Source organism: Perognathus longimembris, chromosome 8, assembly GCF_023159225.1.
Source record: "Perognathus longimembris pacificus isolate PPM17 chromosome 8, ASM2315922v1, whole genome shotgun sequence".
Classification (NCBI taxonomy): Eukaryota; Metazoa; Chordata; class Mammalia; order Rodentia; family Heteromyidae; genus Perognathus; species Perognathus longimembris.
Window position 1 is genome coordinate 60,868,581 of NC_063168.1, and position 16,473 is coordinate 60,885,053.

The 16,473-nt window shown below is 51.1% G+C and overlaps 3 protein-coding genes across 9 annotated transcripts; 2 read left to right on the top strand and 1 right to left on the bottom strand.

Moving 5' to 3' along the window:
- Positions 1-17: 17 nt before the first annotated feature.
- On the top strand, positions 18-3,769 carry Znf513 (zinc finger protein 513). 2 transcript variants are annotated; one of them, XM_048353246.1, is made up of 4 exons: positions 18-333; positions 571-738; positions 1,913-2,500; positions 2,603-3,769. In XM_048353246.1, exons 1-4 carry the CDS (start codon positions 279-281, stop codon positions 3,427-3,429), a joined length of 1,638 nt encoding a protein of 545 aa, XP_048209203.1. In that variant the 5' UTR covers positions 18-278; the 3' UTR covers positions 3,430-3,769. The 2 variants fall into 2 exon arrangements, with proteins under 2 accessions (XP_048209203.1, XP_048209202.1); XM_048353245.1 differs by having other exon boundaries at positions 117-333; positions 1,910-2,500.
- Positions 3,770-3,866: 97 nt separating this feature from the next.
- On the bottom strand, positions 3,867-9,679 carry Snx17 (sorting nexin 17). The gene is made up of 15 exons (XM_048353247.1): positions 9,478-9,679; positions 8,958-9,032; positions 8,037-8,154; positions 7,485-7,549; positions 6,670-6,780; positions 6,475-6,565; positions 6,229-6,316; positions 5,922-5,991; positions 5,562-5,654; positions 5,269-5,472; positions 5,005-5,130; positions 4,796-4,873; positions 4,582-4,656; positions 4,459-4,500; positions 3,867-4,376 (listed from the first exon to the last, which is right to left on the bottom strand). Exons 1-15 carry the CDS (start codon positions 9,538-9,540, stop codon positions 4,263-4,265), a joined length of 1,413 nt encoding a protein of 470 aa, XP_048209204.1. The 5' UTR covers positions 9,541-9,679; the 3' UTR covers positions 3,867-4,262.
- A 189-nt stretch (positions 9,680-9,868) lies between these two features.
- Positions 9,869-15,616, top strand: Eif2b4 (eukaryotic translation initiation factor 2B subunit delta). Of its 6 annotated transcripts, none has more exons than XM_048353241.1 (13): positions 9,869-9,986; positions 10,364-10,407; positions 10,709-10,844; positions 11,025-11,234; positions 11,488-11,570; positions 11,757-11,848; positions 12,686-12,800; positions 13,004-13,080; positions 13,255-13,357; positions 13,589-13,716; positions 13,847-14,024; positions 15,109-15,289; positions 15,375-15,616. In XM_048353241.1, the coding sequence occupies exons 1-13, from the start codon at positions 9,956-9,958 to the stop codon at positions 15,572-15,574; spliced, it is 1,578 nt and encodes a 525-aa protein (XP_048209198.1). In that variant the 5' UTR covers positions 9,869-9,955; the 3' UTR covers positions 15,575-15,616. The 6 variants fall into 6 exon arrangements, with proteins under 6 accessions (XP_048209198.1, XP_048209199.1, XP_048209200.1 ...); XM_048353242.1 differs by having other exon boundaries at positions 11,028-11,234; XM_048353243.1 differs by having other exon boundaries at positions 9,956-9,986; positions 10,713-10,844.
- The last annotated feature ends 857 nt before the right edge of the window (positions 15,617-16,473 follow it).

The window sequence follows — 16,473 nt, forward strand, 5'->3', positions numbered from 1 at the left end:
TCCCGTGCGGCTGCGCGCGGCGGAAGCGGAAGCGGGGACGGAGGTACCAGCTGGTCTCCGGAGGGGGGGTAGGGGGCTCCATGAATGGAAGCGGCGGCGGCGGCGGGAGCGGCCTGAGCTGGGCTCCGGGGCCAGGGCCTGGGGCTGCCCAGGGCCCGCGCCGCTGCATGGGGGCTGCCTGCGGATCCTGAAAGCCAAAGCGGGCGGGCGGGCCGAGCTAGGAGGGGCGGGGCCGGGCGGCCACGGGCCGGAGGCGCGTCGGGCTGGAGCCGGTCACGATGCCCCGGAGGAAGCAAAGCCACCCGCAGCCCGTGAAATGCGAGGGGGTCAAAGGTCAGGGGTCAGGGGGCCTTGAGGGGGGAGGAACGGGGGTGGGGTCAGTGGAGTGGGCTCAGGTCAGGGTGGAGGGGAGCTCCTGAGGGAAGGGGTGGGTGATCTGGACACCACAGCTTCCCACCGAGCTACTAAGGGAACCCGAGAGGGTCAACGGGCACAGAAAGTGTGGCTCCCGAACGCGAATTATGGGCACGGCTCGGGAGGGAGAATCGACAAGCTCCCTCCCCTCTTCAGCCGAGACTGAAGACTCCCTCGACGAAGGACCCGGGGCTCTGGTGTTGGAGAGTGACTTGCTACTAGGCCAGGATCTGGAGTTTGAGGAGGAAGAAGAGGAGGAGGAGGAAGAGGAAGAAGGTGACGGCAGCAACGACCAGCTCATGGGCTTTGAGAGAGACTCTGAAGGTAAGTTTGGGGGACTTGCTTAGGGGTTAATGGTGGCAGAGGACCAGCTCTTTAGGAGACAGGCCAGGTCTGGTGTTAAAGACCACAAAATTGCTTGCTGCCACAATCTAGGAGTGATTTAGATGGGACGCGCACAGTACTCCATTTGCGTACTAATTAGATCAGCTCCATCGCTGCTGTAATGAATCCTAGGCCTGGTGTAAAGACGATATGAGTAAAAGGTCTTGGCGAATCACATGGAGCAATTAGTAAAAAGTAGATGCCCTTTCAATAACCTTGCCCCTATCCCTAGCCCATTTCTGGTATGTGTGCCTTCAAGAATTCACAGAAAAGCCGCCTGTATAAATCATTCAGATATTTCTACTCTTGGCTCCCTTTTGTATGAAGAGGTTTTAGTTTCTGCCTTTATCCTCATTCTTCTTCCCTGTGATTTTAGCAGTATCTTGCCTTAATTTGCTCCTCTGCCTACACACTTTGCGCATACACATACACTCTGGTCCTAGGGCTTGAACTCAGGTTGTGAGGGCTCTCAGCCTCCTAGTTAGGATTACAGGCATGAACCACCAGCACTCACTGCTCACCCACTTTTTTGTTTTCCAGAGCTGAGGACCAAACTCAGGGCCTTGCACTTGCCAGGCAAGTGCTCTCCCACTAAGCTAAATCCCCAACCCCTGCTCACCCACTTCTGATGGATATTTTTGAAAGTCACTGAGGGAATCTATGTAAAACATAGGCCCATTAGTCATAGCATGCACTACTTTCATTGTTTTATTTTTTATAATCAGTGTTGGACCAAAAGTGACTATATTAATGAAAAGCTTAGAAAAAGGGCTCAAGTTTCTTTGTTTTCAACTTTCACTTCTATATCCCAACAATTAAATCACGATTAATTCATGGCAGTATTATTCACATACTACCCACTGTGAACTCTCCATGTTTTTCACTCAATAGAACCAGGTCTATGTAGTTCAACTCTGCTATCGCCAGATTGTCAGGCTCAGAGCTGGGCAGTTTTGTTGAATTTTCTTAAGTCACTATAGGGGAGACCTAGATTCCTTTGAGGGAACAATAGGACTCATCAAAACAAAGAGAAAAGTGGGGCTGTTGAAAAATGGAGGTTTTAGAGCTTAGTCTTAAACCATGTTGATGTTTCTTCTCATTTCTGTCTCAGCAGGAGACTCTCTGGGGGCCAGGCCTGGGCTGCCTTATGGGCTGAGTGACGACGAGTCTGGGGGCGGCCGAGCACTAAGTGCTGAGAGTGAAGTTGAGGAGCCAACCAGGGGTCCAGGGGAGGCCAGGGGTGAGAGGCCAGGCCCAGCCTGCCAGCTGTGTGGGGGGCCGACAGGTGAGGGGCCGTGTTGTGGGGCAGGAGGGCCGGGTGGGGGGCCCCCGCTGCCCCCACGGCTGCTGTACTCATGCCGCCTCTGCGCCTTCGTGTCCCACTACTCGAGCCACCTCAAGCGGCACATGCAGACACACAGCGGGGAGAAGCCGTTCCGCTGTGGCCGCTGCCCCTACGCCTCAGCCCAGCTCGTCAACCTGACACGACATACCCGCACCCACACTGGCGAGAAGCCCTACCGCTGTCCCCACTGCCCCTTTGCCTGCAGCAGCCTGGGCAACCTGAGGCGGCATCAGCGCACCCACACCGGGCCCCCCACTCCTCCCTGCCCGACCTGTGGCTTCCGCTGCTGTGCTCCGCGACCAACCCGGCCTCCAAGTCCCACAGAGCAGGAGGGGGCAGTGCCCCGGCGACCCGAAGGTAAAGATCCAGGGACTAATGATGTGGGGACATGGGGGGGGGGGGGGGATGGACACCAGGCAGATGCTTGGTTTAACATCCCAGGCTTCCTTCTTCCCACAGATGCTCTGCTCCTTCCAGACTTGAACCTCCACGTACCACCAGGTGGTACCAGTTTCCTGCCAGACTGTGGGCAGCTTCGGGGTGAAGGGGAGGGCTTGTGTGGGACTGGATCAGAACCACTGCCAGAGCTGCTGTTCCCTTGGACTTGCCGGGGCTGCGGACAAGAGCTGGAGGAGGGCGAGGGTAGTCGGCTAGGAGCTGCCATGTGTGGGCGCTGCATGCGAGGGGAGGCTGGAGGGGGTGCTAGTGGTGGGCCCCAGGGCCCCAGTGACAAGGGCTTCGCCTGTAGTCTCTGCCCCTTTGCCACTCACTATCCCAACCACCTGGCCCGGCACATGAAGACGCACAGTGGTGAGAAACCCTTCCGCTGCGCCCGCTGTCCTTATGCCTCGGCTCATCTGGATAACCTGAAACGGCACCAGCGTGTCCATACTGGAGAGAAGCCCTACAAGTGCCCCCTCTGCCCCTATGCCTGTGGCAACCTGGCCAACCTCAAGCGTCACGGTCGCATCCACTCTGGTGACAAACCTTTCCGGTGTAGCCTTTGCAACTACAGCTGCAACCAGAGCATGAACCTCAAACGCCACATGCTGCGACACACAGGCGAGAAGCCCTTCCGCTGTACCACCTGCGCATATACCACAGGCCACTGGGACAACTACAAGCGTCACCAGAAGGTGCATGGTCATGGTGGGGCAGGAGGGCCTGGCCTCTCTGCTCCAGAGGGCTGGGCCCCACCTCACAGCCCACCCTCTGTTTTGAGCACCCGGGGTCCACCAGCCCTGGGGGCCACTGGCAGCCGGGCTCTCCATACAGACTCACCTTGAACTAGAGTCCTTTTTCCCCAGGGCCCTATGAATTAGCCCTGCTCTTCCTGCATTTTATACAGATGGACTAGAAAGCCACCTTTTCCTTCTTCCCCCCGCTGGCCAGGGGTCCACACAGACTAACCTAGGCACTATACGGACCAGCCCAAACCTCATGGGCAAGGGCCCATATGGACCAAGGGGGCCTTGTCTTGGCTCATGCACACGATGAGCTCAGTGAGAAGGGCCTTGTATTCGCCTCCACTGCTCCCAGAGGCTGTGGATGAAGAGGCTGGGGGACTGCTCAGCCTCCCACCTGTTTAACTTATTTCAGTGCTTTATAATAAAGGAAACACTAACAAAGCCATGTCTATTGAATTGGCAATGGCAAAGACAGTCAGGCTTTACCCTTAGCACAACAGCCCATGCTATGATGGGCAGTGAGAGGGAATCAGAGGTAGACAGCAGTCAGGCTGAGTTTAATGAGGAACTGGGCCAGACTATACACAGACCTCTGCCCATCCCCTTGCCCATGGCCCCAAGAAGCCAGAAGCAGCACAGGGGGTAACCGTGGTTCCTTCCCAAGGCAGGTAGCCATGGTCCCTTGGACTTTGTGCAAAATACTAAATGGCTAATTTGGCATCAAGAGCCAGCTCTGAAAAAGTGGAGGAGGGGTGGCAATCCTTTGTGTAGCCAGCCCAGTGAGGAAGGAAAGGCAAGTTAGAGGCCCCTGGCCAAGAGGAAAAAGGGAGAAGAGAAAGGGGGAAGGAAAAGACTTCCCCTAACTAAGGGGCACAGGGCAAGTTTCTGTAAATTTCCTCTGGGTTAGAGGACAGACATCCAAGCAGTGCAGTTTACAGATCCTCGTCTCCAATGCCCTCGAAGGCGAAATTGCCATGGACATCACCGGCACTGGCATCAGTACTGGGACTGCCAATCCCGCGTAAGCTCACAGCACTCAGCTTGCTCTGTAAAAAAGGCAGTGACGGTCAGAGGGCCCAGGTCTGTGAGGCCCCTGCAGACCTCAGCCACCCAGACCCTGGAACTCACTGAGAGTTTGACCATGGATTCCCGGCTCGCATCAGGTGACTCCTGGGAAAGAGGAGGCAGGTGAGACACCTGGGAAGATGAGGCAGGTGGGGAACTAGAGTAGCAGCAGGGGGTAATACTTACAAGCAGTGGTGGGGACTTCACTGCTTGCTGGCTGTCTGAGCGTCTTAGCGTGCCTCCCACCCTCCGACGCAACATCTGAGAACAGACACAAAGTGCTGATGAGGCAAGATTACTCCCTTCAGGGCCCCAACCACTCCCCTCTCAACCCCTACTCATCCCTTAAAAAAAAGGACAGAAGGACGTGGCTGCTCAGCAGGCCTGGCCTGCTGCTGACCTTCCTGATGCTGCCACCAGATTTCTTCACCATCAGTTCATCCACCATGGACTGCAAGCAGATGCTCATCATGATAGCCTGAGGACAAGACAGCTCAGTCCACTACACTGGTTCACCTAAGGTCACAGCCCCCGGAACAATGGCTCCCACTCACATGGAGTCCTGGAAGCCCTAGCCTACCATAAGGAGCCCTGAGGGCAGGCGCCCACCTGAGGACTGGTGATGGTGACCCACTGGAGCCGGTCCTTGCTCATGAGGTATTCAAAAGCCAGCTCCAGGCGCACTTCACCCCGGCCCCGGCCTGGGCTGCTCGTGCCTCCGCTGGGCAATGGCACCTGGGAGAGAAAGGGAATTTAGGCTGAGTTTACTCTGACCAACTTGCCTCCCCTCCTGACCTGCACTGCAGCTCAGACCTAAAACTAAGACTTGCCAGGCCCCTCCCTTAGAAAGGCTCCCCTCCCATTCCAACTCACAGAGGAGGTGACCCGCCAGCATCGCATGCGGGTGACCCGGAAGGAGCCTTCACGGAGTTGCTGGCTAGGCAGGCGGAGCTGCAGGCTGAGCTCACTGTTGCCTGCACTGACCACCACAGGACAGTCCTTCTCTGGGAAGTCAGCTACACAGGCATCAAAGCGCAGGTAGCCGTAGTGCCGCAAGGTTTGAGCCAGCCGCAGGAACTGAAAAATGTCCATATGTGGTGGGTTAGGAGGGGGAGTGGGACAAGTCAGAACTGGAAACCCCTTGGAGACAGCAAGGCAAAGTTCACCTCCTTCTTGGAGACCTTCTCTTGCAGAGATTTGAGCTGCCGATGCTGTTCTTTGGTGACCAGGATCCACCCATGCTCAATATCTGACACCGTCTACAATAGAGAAAAGTGCAGATGAGGTGTTCCCAGTGTGTCTAGCTTTGTTCAGCCTGACACTGCCCCCATGCTTGAAAGACTTCTGCATTGAGAACTTGACCTTATTAGGTTATAAAGTACAGAGAGTACAGACACTAGGAGTACTGACAGTATTCTAGGAATTTCCCCGTGAACTGGGAACAAAACATGAAAGCTGTTTTCTTGGAACACTGGCACACCAGAGTCATTTTCAGGGCAAGGGTTCTGAGGCAGCTCCAAGCTCACCTGAGCATAAAGCAGGTTCAGGCCAACCCGGTTCTCCATGACATCGTCATCATAGGCAGAGTCCCAATAACTGTGAGGCCAAGGGGTGGAAAGGGGTAATGGGGCTAAGCTGGGGTGAGGCAGGAGGTAAAATGGAAAAGGGGCAAAACAGGAGCAATCTGGGACTACTGGGCTGTGGTGGTACAGTGAGAAGTGTGGAAGGTCCGGTAGAAACACCCAGCACTACACACATCAGATTATTCTGTCTTAATATGTGGCCCAATAACCCAACCCAGCACCCTCCCCCCTTCTTAGGCCCAGCCCTGACCTCTTCCTTAGAACAATCTTATACTCTTGACTCCGAAGACTGGTAACAGACACATAAGGCAGCTCAAACTCCTGCAACTTCCGTACAACTATGGATTAAAAACAAAACAAGGAAAAAGTAATGAGACTCAAAGGAACAGAAACTAAGAAAGCAACGTCCTGAGGAAGAAATGTTCAATTTGAAGGGGAGCTGAGAGAAACTCTCACTACTAGAAATATAAAAGCTATAAAGTACAGAGAAACTCACAGGAAAATGCTCCATCCTCTTTCACTCGAACAAGGAAGAGACTAAAATATCCAATTAAGTCATCAGGAAGATCCAACTTTGCAGCCACAGCCTGGAGACAGGAAATACAGCTCATCCTACTGGTTGGTTCCAGCCTTCCCCTAGCTGGGGCTCTGGGGCACAAGGGGCAGAGGGGCTGTGCTGAACGAGCCTCACCTCTAAGACATCTTCAGTCTGATCTGAAGTTAGCACGTTCACCAGAACTTTCTGCCCATTGCTGAGTAGGACTTCCAAGGAGACTTCCTCTGTGGGGACCTGCTGGGTCTCCTGTATGAGCAGATGGGAATGGACAGCACTGGCTTGTTAATACCTGGTCTACCTCTGTTAACCCAAATCCACCTCTGATCTATCCAAACTATTTTGTAGGTCTCACTCAAATATAGGCTAGGTTTTTTCTTGACCTCAGTGTTATAAATGCTCCTTACTGCCCTGCCCCCCCCCCAAAAAAAAGCTGGGTGGGTGTCAGTAGCTCATGCCTGTAATCTAAGCTACTTAAAAGACTCAGATCTGAGGATCATAGTTTGAAGCCAGTTGGGGCAGGAAAATCCATGAGACTCTTATCTCCAATAAACTACCAAAAAAGTCAGAAGTACAGCTGTGGCTTTGAGCAAAAAAAAAAAGAAATGCTAAGGGTCAGCGTTCAGGCTCTGAGTTTAAGCCACAGGAATGGCACCAAAAGAGTGAAAGTGTGAGAGAGAGCACGTGCACATAACCACATCATTAAAATAACCTGGGGGGCTGGGAATATGGCCTAGTGGCAAGAGTGCTTGCCTCATATACATGAAGCCCTGGGTTCGATTCCTCAGCACCACATATATAGAAAACAGCCAGAAGTAGCGCTGTGGCTCAAGTGGCAGAGTGCTAGCCTTGAGCAAAAAGAAGCCAGGGACAGTGCTCAGGCCCCAAGTTCAAGTCCTAGGACTGGCCAAAAAAAAAATAACATGGCTCTCTAGCATAGTTTAAGGCTTTACCTGTTGGGCCCGACGTAAGAAACTATTAAAGGTCTCGCTGCTCCCAAGCAATGGGTCTTGCCGAACTGTGGGGATGAGAGAATGTTTAATAATTTGGAACTCACTTTTGGCTTCCCCCAATCCTTCTCTTAATAGATTCCCCCCGACCCCATTTCCTGGGCTGATGGTGGCCTGCCACATCCCCCAGCTGGCCTCACCTCACTCACTGTTTGCATAAATTCTTCACCTGCCCCACCCTTCGCTGCCATCTAGTTGAGTCCAGTCTATAGAACTAGGGAAACAACAGTGATGTTAATCTAAAGCACATCAGATACAAAGTAAGCTCCCCACCAATCTAAATTGACTACTGTCATACTAATATTTCCCATAGAGGTTAATGCCCAAGTTGCTTTGCTAGTATAGTTACAAATCCTTGAAAGCTAATTTACTTTGCTAATTTAGATTAGAGGCTTCCCAGATTTAGAAATTAATGTAAGACCTAATATAGAGCCAGCTGCTTTTAATCTCTTCCCATGGTCCTCAAAATAGCCTGTATTTCCTCCAACCACTTACCAGCTTGCATGTACTTCTCTAACTGCTCTCTCCTCTGTTCTACCTCTGCAGGCGTTAGAGAGAAAAGCTTCTTTGGGGGGAATGCAGGAAGCACATTGGCCCCATACTCTTTCCGGAGCTACGCAGAGAAAGAGAACACAGAAAATGAGACAACTGAGACTCACTATAGCATCTTGAGCTTTCCTATCTACTCTGGCTGTTTCCCATATAATCTGAGTTAGTCTCAAGGGAGCAATCTTAGCTATTTCTCTTACATACTGGGGTGTACAGAAGCCTGACCCTCTATCTAGCAAGACTTTATGGAACCCTCACAGAAGCATAGGGCTTTAAAAGGAAGGAACAGCTATGCACACAAATAGTAAAAATCATTATCTTAGAATCTTGAAGGGACTTTTCTGGTCAAGGAATCTATTTTTTTTTTTTTTTAGTTGTAGAAACTGAAGCCCAATAAAATTAGGTAACTATTAGTTATGTAGAGTTGACGTACAACTATCTGTAGCAATATCTACTGAGTTCATCTGGCCAGGAAGGCAGAAAGTAATTACAGCACTAATACATAACAACAAAGGAAACTACACACACTGAAATAAACCAATGGAAACTGCTTGTATAAGCACAGGAAAGGAATTTTTAAATTGCAGCTTAGATGATAGCTTTGGCAGACAGGAGTTCGGGTTGTTGTTTTTTTTTCATGCAAGGGCAAAGGTTGAAAGAGCAGTTAAAAAGGACCAGAAAAGCAGGAAGGGAGGATTTAGCATAGGGAGGAGCTGTGGTTAAAGCTACTCGGATGTCATATCAGATAAGAGTACATGCTCTCCGTAGCAGTGATTTACGCGTGAACTCCGCGAGGGGGGACAGTGGGAGATGCCCACGGGTAGGAAAAGGTTTGAAGCTGCTTCCACACAGAGGTGCTAGTCCCACCTGCTCGTGCAGCCCCAGGAGCTGGCTGTAGCGCACCCGACAGTGCAGGACTCCATTCACGTGAATATTATAGGCCTGAGGACACAAAACAGGCATTTCAGGGTCGCGGGTCCCACACCTCCGCCCTCGAGCCCAGGCGGGAAGTAATCTAAGCTCCGTTTACATCCTGTCCAGAGATTGACCGAGGTGTTCAATGGCCTGTTCTCTCCAGGATCGGGTCTCAAGGCAGAAGGGCCACTCCAAGGAAAAACTGGCCAGTCGTGCCGCAGTCTCCTACCCGGAGAGGGCAGTGACGCCCACCAGCCTTGGCAGCCTTGGCCTAACCAGGAAAGAGGCGACCGGCCGAACCAAGTGTCAATTAGACCCGGGGCAGATCTGTACAGAAACTGCCATGAGACACGCTCGCAGATTAGTCCCCAGGATCAGGCCGGGAGGGTGGTGGCTCGGCCTCGGAAACGGCTCCGCGGGCTCCAGCCCGTTATCCCCGCCCCAGCCCGCCCCAGCTCCGGCCGCTCCTCACCACGTAGGCTGAGCCGCCGCTGTCCCCGCTGCGGGACTCGGTCTCAGGAATGGAAAAGTGCATGTTCCCTGTGGCAGGGCCCGGCCGGGTTCCAGACTGAGGGCCGCCCCGGCACTGCGCGCTCGCCTCGGCCGCTCAGCGCGTCCCCGCAGCTTCGCTCGCCATTTTGGGGGCCTGCGATCGGAGGTGGGAAGGCAGTAGGACGTCGGCTCCTGGTAGCCGCTACTCCGGCACGCTGGGAACTGTAGTCGAAAGGGCCAGAGGAAAACGGGATTCCGGTCGCGTACAGGAACCCCAAGCTGATTGGACCCTCACCGCGACCCGTAGGCTGGGGGCGGAGCCCAGTGCACGCCGGAAGTTGTAGTTCGCTTGCGACGGCGCGCCGCGAGCATGGGCGGCGGAGCCTCGGGCCCAGGTGGCGCTGTCGCCCCAGTGTCGGCTCCGTGACCACGACGGGAGGAGCCTCGGACGCTCAGCGATGGCTGCGGTGGCTGTGGCTGTTCGCGAGGGTGAGTAAAGGGACGGGCGCACCAACTGGTACGCGAGCCCGACGTGTTCCGGCCGGCGGGTGCTGGACCCTGAGTTCCCGTGGGCCCTGTGGTGCCTTCCATCCCCGCGCTTCGCCGCACTGCACTTCCCACAGCCTCGGGCGCAGCCCCGCGCGGCGTGCCGGCTGTTCCCGTGAGAAGGGTGGGGGACACCCTCCCCCCTCCTGTCCTTTGATCCTGCCGCGCCGTGCGTCCCCACGCGGTCCCGGGTCAGCTGGCGTCTGGCGGCAGAGCTGTGGTCATGCCAACCCTGCAGCCAGCCGCCGCGAGGAGGTCGAGTGCCCCCAGATCCTCCCGGAGCCTCTCGGGGTCACTTTGTGCCCTGTTTTCTGATACAGATTCGGGATCCGGGATGAAGGCGGAGCTTTCTCCCCGCCCTGGGGTAAGTGAGAGCGATATATCTTCCAAACTGTCAAGTGCTCTGCTGGGTGCTGTGTCAGTTTCGTTCTGTTCCCTCTCTCCACCTGGCTTCATTTCATGTCTCAGAAAGGCCAGAAGATGTTAGAGCCTAACGGTGTGTGACCCTGGAGGAGAAGCTTCTGCCTTTGTGGGATGTAGGCTTGTTTCACTTACCTTGAAAAGATAAGGGACTTAACCTTGTGGGAATCTTATAAGCATCCAATACTGTTGATTGATATTTGGAACTTCTGGGAAAAGTGCAGTGTCCTATGTCTGTGTCTCAGGCAGGGGGTAGGGAAATGACCCAAGAAGAGAAGCTGCAACTTCGGAAGGAAAAGAAACAACAGAAGAAGAAAAGGAAGGAGGAAAAGGGGGCAGAACCAGAAACTGGCTCTGCTATTTCTGCAGCCCAATGTCAAGGTGAGGGGGCATTTAAAGAGCTGGAGTGTGGTGCTGGTAGAGGGCTATGGTAGGGGAGACAGAAGACAGTTGATTTGAGCAGGTGCAAAGTAAGCAGGTTTAGCTAAACCAAGAGAGAAGCTCTGACTTTTGCAGCTGTCATTTGCCTGGCCCTTTAGTACTTCTTCCTTCTACCTTTAATAGGTCCAAACAGAGAACTGCCCGTGCCTGGCAGCCATTTGGGGGCCACTCAGGGGGAGAAAGTTCCAGCTGGCCGGAGTAAGGCTGAACTTCGTGCTGAGCGTCGGGCCAAGCAGGAGGCAGAGCGGGCCCTGAAACAGGCAAGAAAAGGAGAACAAGGAGGAGGACCTCCTCAGACCTGTCCCAGCACAGCTGGAGAAACCTCTTCAGGTATTTTTATTTCAAACCCTCGATTGCTACTATTTCTTGTGCCTACCTAGGCTTCCATGTACTAAAATCACTTTCCCTTCCCATTTTCCCCTTGCCAGAGTTCAATATTTTTCTGTCCCATCCTTACCCTTATTCCTTCTTTGATCTTATGTTCCCTGACTTTTTTTTCTACCTTATCTTTCTTGATGCCCTAAGAGCAGGTTATCCATGTCAAGATCCACAGTGGTTTGAAAACATAACCAATGTCTTTCAGGTGTGAAGCATCTCCCTGAACATATTCCAGTTGATGAGCCTACACTTCTGAGGAGACTTGTTAAAAAACCAGAGCGACAACAGGTAGGAAGTGGATTTGTACTTGGCCAGAAAGAGCCTAGGGAAATGGGCTAGAGGGAGGAAAATTGCTCAGGGCAAAGTAAGGATGATTAAGTGGGTCAAAGTAATCTTAATATTCACTTCCTTTCCAGCTTTGTTTCATAAATTTTAAACTCAAGGCCATTGCTCCTATTCCTCTGTTTTGTCAAGGTTCCTACACGAAAGGATTATGGATCCAAAGTCAGCCTCTTCTCCCACCTACCCCAGTATAGCAGACAAAACTCCCTGACACAGTATATGAGGTAAGATCTTATGAAAACTGTCATTAATTTTAAAGTCTGAAGCAGCTAAATAGCTCAGTGTTAAAAGTGAATGTAGAAGCAGAGCACTGGTGGCTCATGCCTATAATCCTAGCTACATAGGAAGCTATATGCCTATAATCCTAGCTACATAGGAAGATTGGAGGATCATGTTTTGAAGCCAACCTGAGCAGAAAAAATTGTTACTCTCTTATCTCCAATAAACTACTCAAAAAAGCCAACGTGATACTGTGGCTCAAGTGGTAGAGCACTCACCTTGAGCAAAAGAAGCTCAGGAAAAGATAGCAGCACCTAGGCCCAGAGTTCAAGCCCCAGGACCAGCAAAAAAAAAAAAAAGGGAATGGAGAACAGATGCGGGTGGCTCATGCCTATAAATCATAGCTATTCTGGGGGCTGAAACCTGGAGGATCACTGTTTGAAACCATCCCAGGCAGAAAACTCCATGAGACTCCACCTCCAGTTAACTAGCAAAAAGCAAGGCTAGAGGTGTGGCTCCAGTTGTAAGCAAGCAAGCCCAGTAAACCTGAGGTACTGAGTTCACATCCCTTGGGAAGAAGGAAGAAAAAGAAGTGAATGGCCCTACAGGTGTGGCTCAGTGATAGAGTACCAGCCTATTAAATGTGAAGCCCTGGGTTTAAATCCCTGCCATAAATGAGTAGACAAGTGGAAATTTATGATGGGATCTGTGGGAAGAATTGTGCATTGAAGACATTAGTTAGGAGCTGGGGGACGTGTGCTAGCGAAGAAAGTTCCTAAGGGGCAGGGAGCTGTAGGTGCTCAAGTTCCCTTGCAAAGTATGTGACACCGCCATCCCATCAGCATCCCATCCTCTGTGATCCACCCAGCCATGGTGCGACTCGGCCTGCAGTACTCCCAGGGCCTGGTCAGTGGCTCCAATGCCCGGTGCATTGCCTTGCTTCGTGCCTTGCAGCAGGTATGCCCTGTCCTCGAATCCCCTACCCCATTTTCCCCAACACCATCACAGCCTTTTTACCCAAGGTAATCTCTGGGGTGAAGAGGGAATGACTCAGAAACACTCCCCAGTCGAGCTTGCCTCTCCGCCCCCCACCACCTCCAATCCCCTTTCAGAGACCTTCATTGAGGAATATTTTACTGATCAACCTGGGTACTTCGTAGGTAATTCAAGATTACACAACACCTCCCAACGAGGAACTCTCAAGGGATCTTGTGAATAAACTAAAACCCTACATCAGGTAAATACAAACACTACAAATCTCCCCCATATAGCCAGTCTTTTTCTGGTACTGTCTCTTGCTCTTCTACTCTTTTCATTTTTTTTTTGCATTTTCTTTCTAAAGAAAAATTTGTTAAATGTGACTGCTTTTGAAATCATTACCACTTCCACAAACATGATATTGTTGTTGCAGCTTCTTGACTCAGTGCCGTCCCCTGTCAGCAAGCATGTGCAACGCCATCAAGTTTCTTAACAAGGAAATCACTGGTGTGAGCAGCTCCAAGCGGGAAGAGGAGGTGATGAAGCTGAGGAATGGGAAAGGCACCTATGGTTAGGGTTAAGCAACACATTCATAACTCTCAGGAAGACCAACACATGCCATTCTACCCTAGTCACTGGGTAGGGAATGGTTGGACAGTTGACTTGTGCCATGCCCTTTCAGGCCCATCATTATATACATGCTCAAGCCTCTAGCATGACCTACCAATATTCTATTTCCTGTTCCTTAAACATCTTACTCCATTTAGGCAAAGTCAGAACTTGGATCAGCCATTGATAGGTATGTCCAAGAGAAGATTGTGCTTGCAGCTCAGGCAATTTCACGTTTTGCCTACAAGAAGATCAGTAATGGAGATGTAATCCTGGTATATGGATGGTATGTTCCAAATGGAAACTGAGAAAACCTGGGTGGTGAATGATGGAAAGGATTACCTATTGGCCTTTACAAATGGGCTGGCCACCAGTTAGTGCCTTTTATAACTGAGTCTCCTCTCCATCTGCTCTAGCTCATCTCTGGTATCAAGAATTCTTCAAGAGGCTTGGACAAAAGGCCGACAGTTTCGGGTTGTAGTAGTGGACAGCCGACCCAGGCTTGAGGGAAGGCACATGCTCCGTTCTCTAGTCCGAGCTGGGGTCCCTGCCTCTTACCTGCTGATCTCTGCAGCCTCCTATGTGCTCCCGGAGGTGAGAACAGAGAGAATGGACACCAAAGTTAGTGGCAAAGAGTGTAGTAATAAAGACATAATCTTACCTTCTTAAAGTTCTATACCTGTATATACAAGTATAGAATATGGCCCTGTTTTTACTTAATGGGGAAAAAAAATACAGCATACTAGACTAAAGTTTAGCTACTTCAAGAACATTAGGGGCCAGGATTTAGCCTCCTGGTAGAGTGCTTGCCTAGCATGCACCAAGCACCAGGTTTGATTCCTTGGTACCACATACACAGAAAAAGCCCAAAGTGGTGGTGTGGTTCAAGTGGTAGGGTGCCTTGAGCAAAAAGAGGTCAAGGACAGTGCCTAGGCCCTGAGTTCAAGCCCCAGGACTGGCAAAAAAAACAAAAAAAAATCATATTAAACTAGCAGTCAAGATGGAACAAGGCAAAAGTAAACTTAAGGGCTGGGGATATAGCCTAGTGGCAAGAGTGCCTGCCTCGGATACACGAGGCCCTAGGTTCGATTCCCCAGCACCACATATACAGAAAACGGCCAGAAGCGGCGCTGTGGCTCAAGTGGCAGAGTGCTAGCCTTGAGCGGGAAGAAGCCAGGGACAGTGCTCAGGCCCTGAGTCCAAGGCCCAGGACTGGCCAAAAAAAAAAGTAAACTTAAAATTAAGTGGGGTTTTTTGGTGTATGTGCTGGTATTAGGGCCGGAACTAAGGGCCTGGTCACTGTCCTTTAAGGTTTTTTGTTCAGAGTTGGTACTCTACTATTTGATCCACAGCTGAAGTGTTTTCTAAGAGGAACAACCACAGGATTTGTTAATAGTCTTCATATTACTGTGCTGCTCAGAGGTGGGGACCTTATTCTGCACTGATAAAACATGACCTTTTTTTGTTGCCAGTCCTGGGCTTGAACTCAGGGCCTGCATACTGTCCTTGAGCTTATTTGCAACAGTGCCACTTCCAGCTTTTTCTGTTTATGTGGTACTTAGGAATTGAACTCAGTGCTGCTTCCTGCATACTAGGCAAGCATTCTACCACTAAGCCACATTTCCAGCCTCAAATGTGACTTATTTTATTCCTTTTCTACGTTGTCCAAAACCAACAGGTTTCTAAGGTGCTGTTGGGAGCTCATGCACTTCTAGCCAATGGATCTGTGATGTCACGGGTAGGAACAGCTCAGCTCGCACTAGTGGCTCGAGCACATAATGTGCCAGTCCTGGTCTGCTGTGAAACATACAAGTTCTGTGAGCGTGTGCAGACAGATGCCTTTGTCTCCAATGAGCTAGGTAAGCAGGACAGAAAAGAGAGAGAGGGCTGGTAAATATCACCTTCTTTCCTCAAAGAACATAATGGGTCTACCTCCCATTGCAGATGACCCTGATGATCTGCAGTGTGAACGGGGAGAACATGTGGCCCTGGCTAATTGGCAGAACCACCCATCACTACGATTGTTGAATTTGGTCTATGATGTGACTCCCCCAGAGCTTGTGGATCTGGTGATCACAGAACTGGGCATGATCCCTTGTAGTTCGGTGCCTGTTGTCCTACGAGTCAAGAGCAGTGACCAGTGAGTGGGAAGCAAGGATCAATAAATGACCCACACCCTACCCTCAGCCACTCTGCTGCCTTTGTATCTGTTTGAGCATCGCCACCACTGAGGTCAGGAGTCCATACTCCCCAGTGCCCCTCATCATGTGCTATAAACTTCCAACCTTTGTGGAGTTCCCTCAGGGGACTAGCTCCAAACCAGTTCTTTGGGGCCAAGGTAAAGGTCCGTGTAGGAATCAAAACCCATGTAGATCTCCAGGGGTGTGTTGTCATTGTTGTTTGTGTTTTTCCAGTCCTGAGACTTGAACTCAGGGCCTGAGCACCATCCTTGAGCTTTATTGCTCAAGGCTAGTGCCCTGCCACTTGAGCCAGAGCCCACTTTTGGCTTTTTTTTTTTTTTAAGTTTTTGTTGTACAGAAGGGTTTCAGTTACATAAGTAATTTTCAGCTTTTTGATAGTTAATTGGAGATAAGAAACTCAGACTTCCTGTCTGGGCTGGCTTTGAAAGGCTGTTCTCAGATTTCAGCCTCCTGAGTAGCTAGGATTACAGGTGTGAGCCACTGGCACCCAACTAGATCTCCAGTTCTTAATAATGAGCATCTGATGCCAGATTCTGCATTAGATATGAGGAAGAATGCAAGGACAAATAGAGTCATAGCTTACAACTCTAACCCCAGCACTCAGAAGGCAGAGACAAAAGGATCTCAAGTGCAAAGCCAACAAGACTCTGTCCAAGAAACCAAGGATTGGAATGTAGCACAGTATAGAGTTGCTTGCCTTTTATTTGCAAGGTTATGGGTTCATTCCAAGGATCACAAGAGTCCTAAGTTTAGTTAATAAGTTAGTATTTATTGAGTACTTATTGTGTATCGGAACCCATTCCAGTCCTTTTATTCTTAGCCAGCTAGATTAATGTAGATAT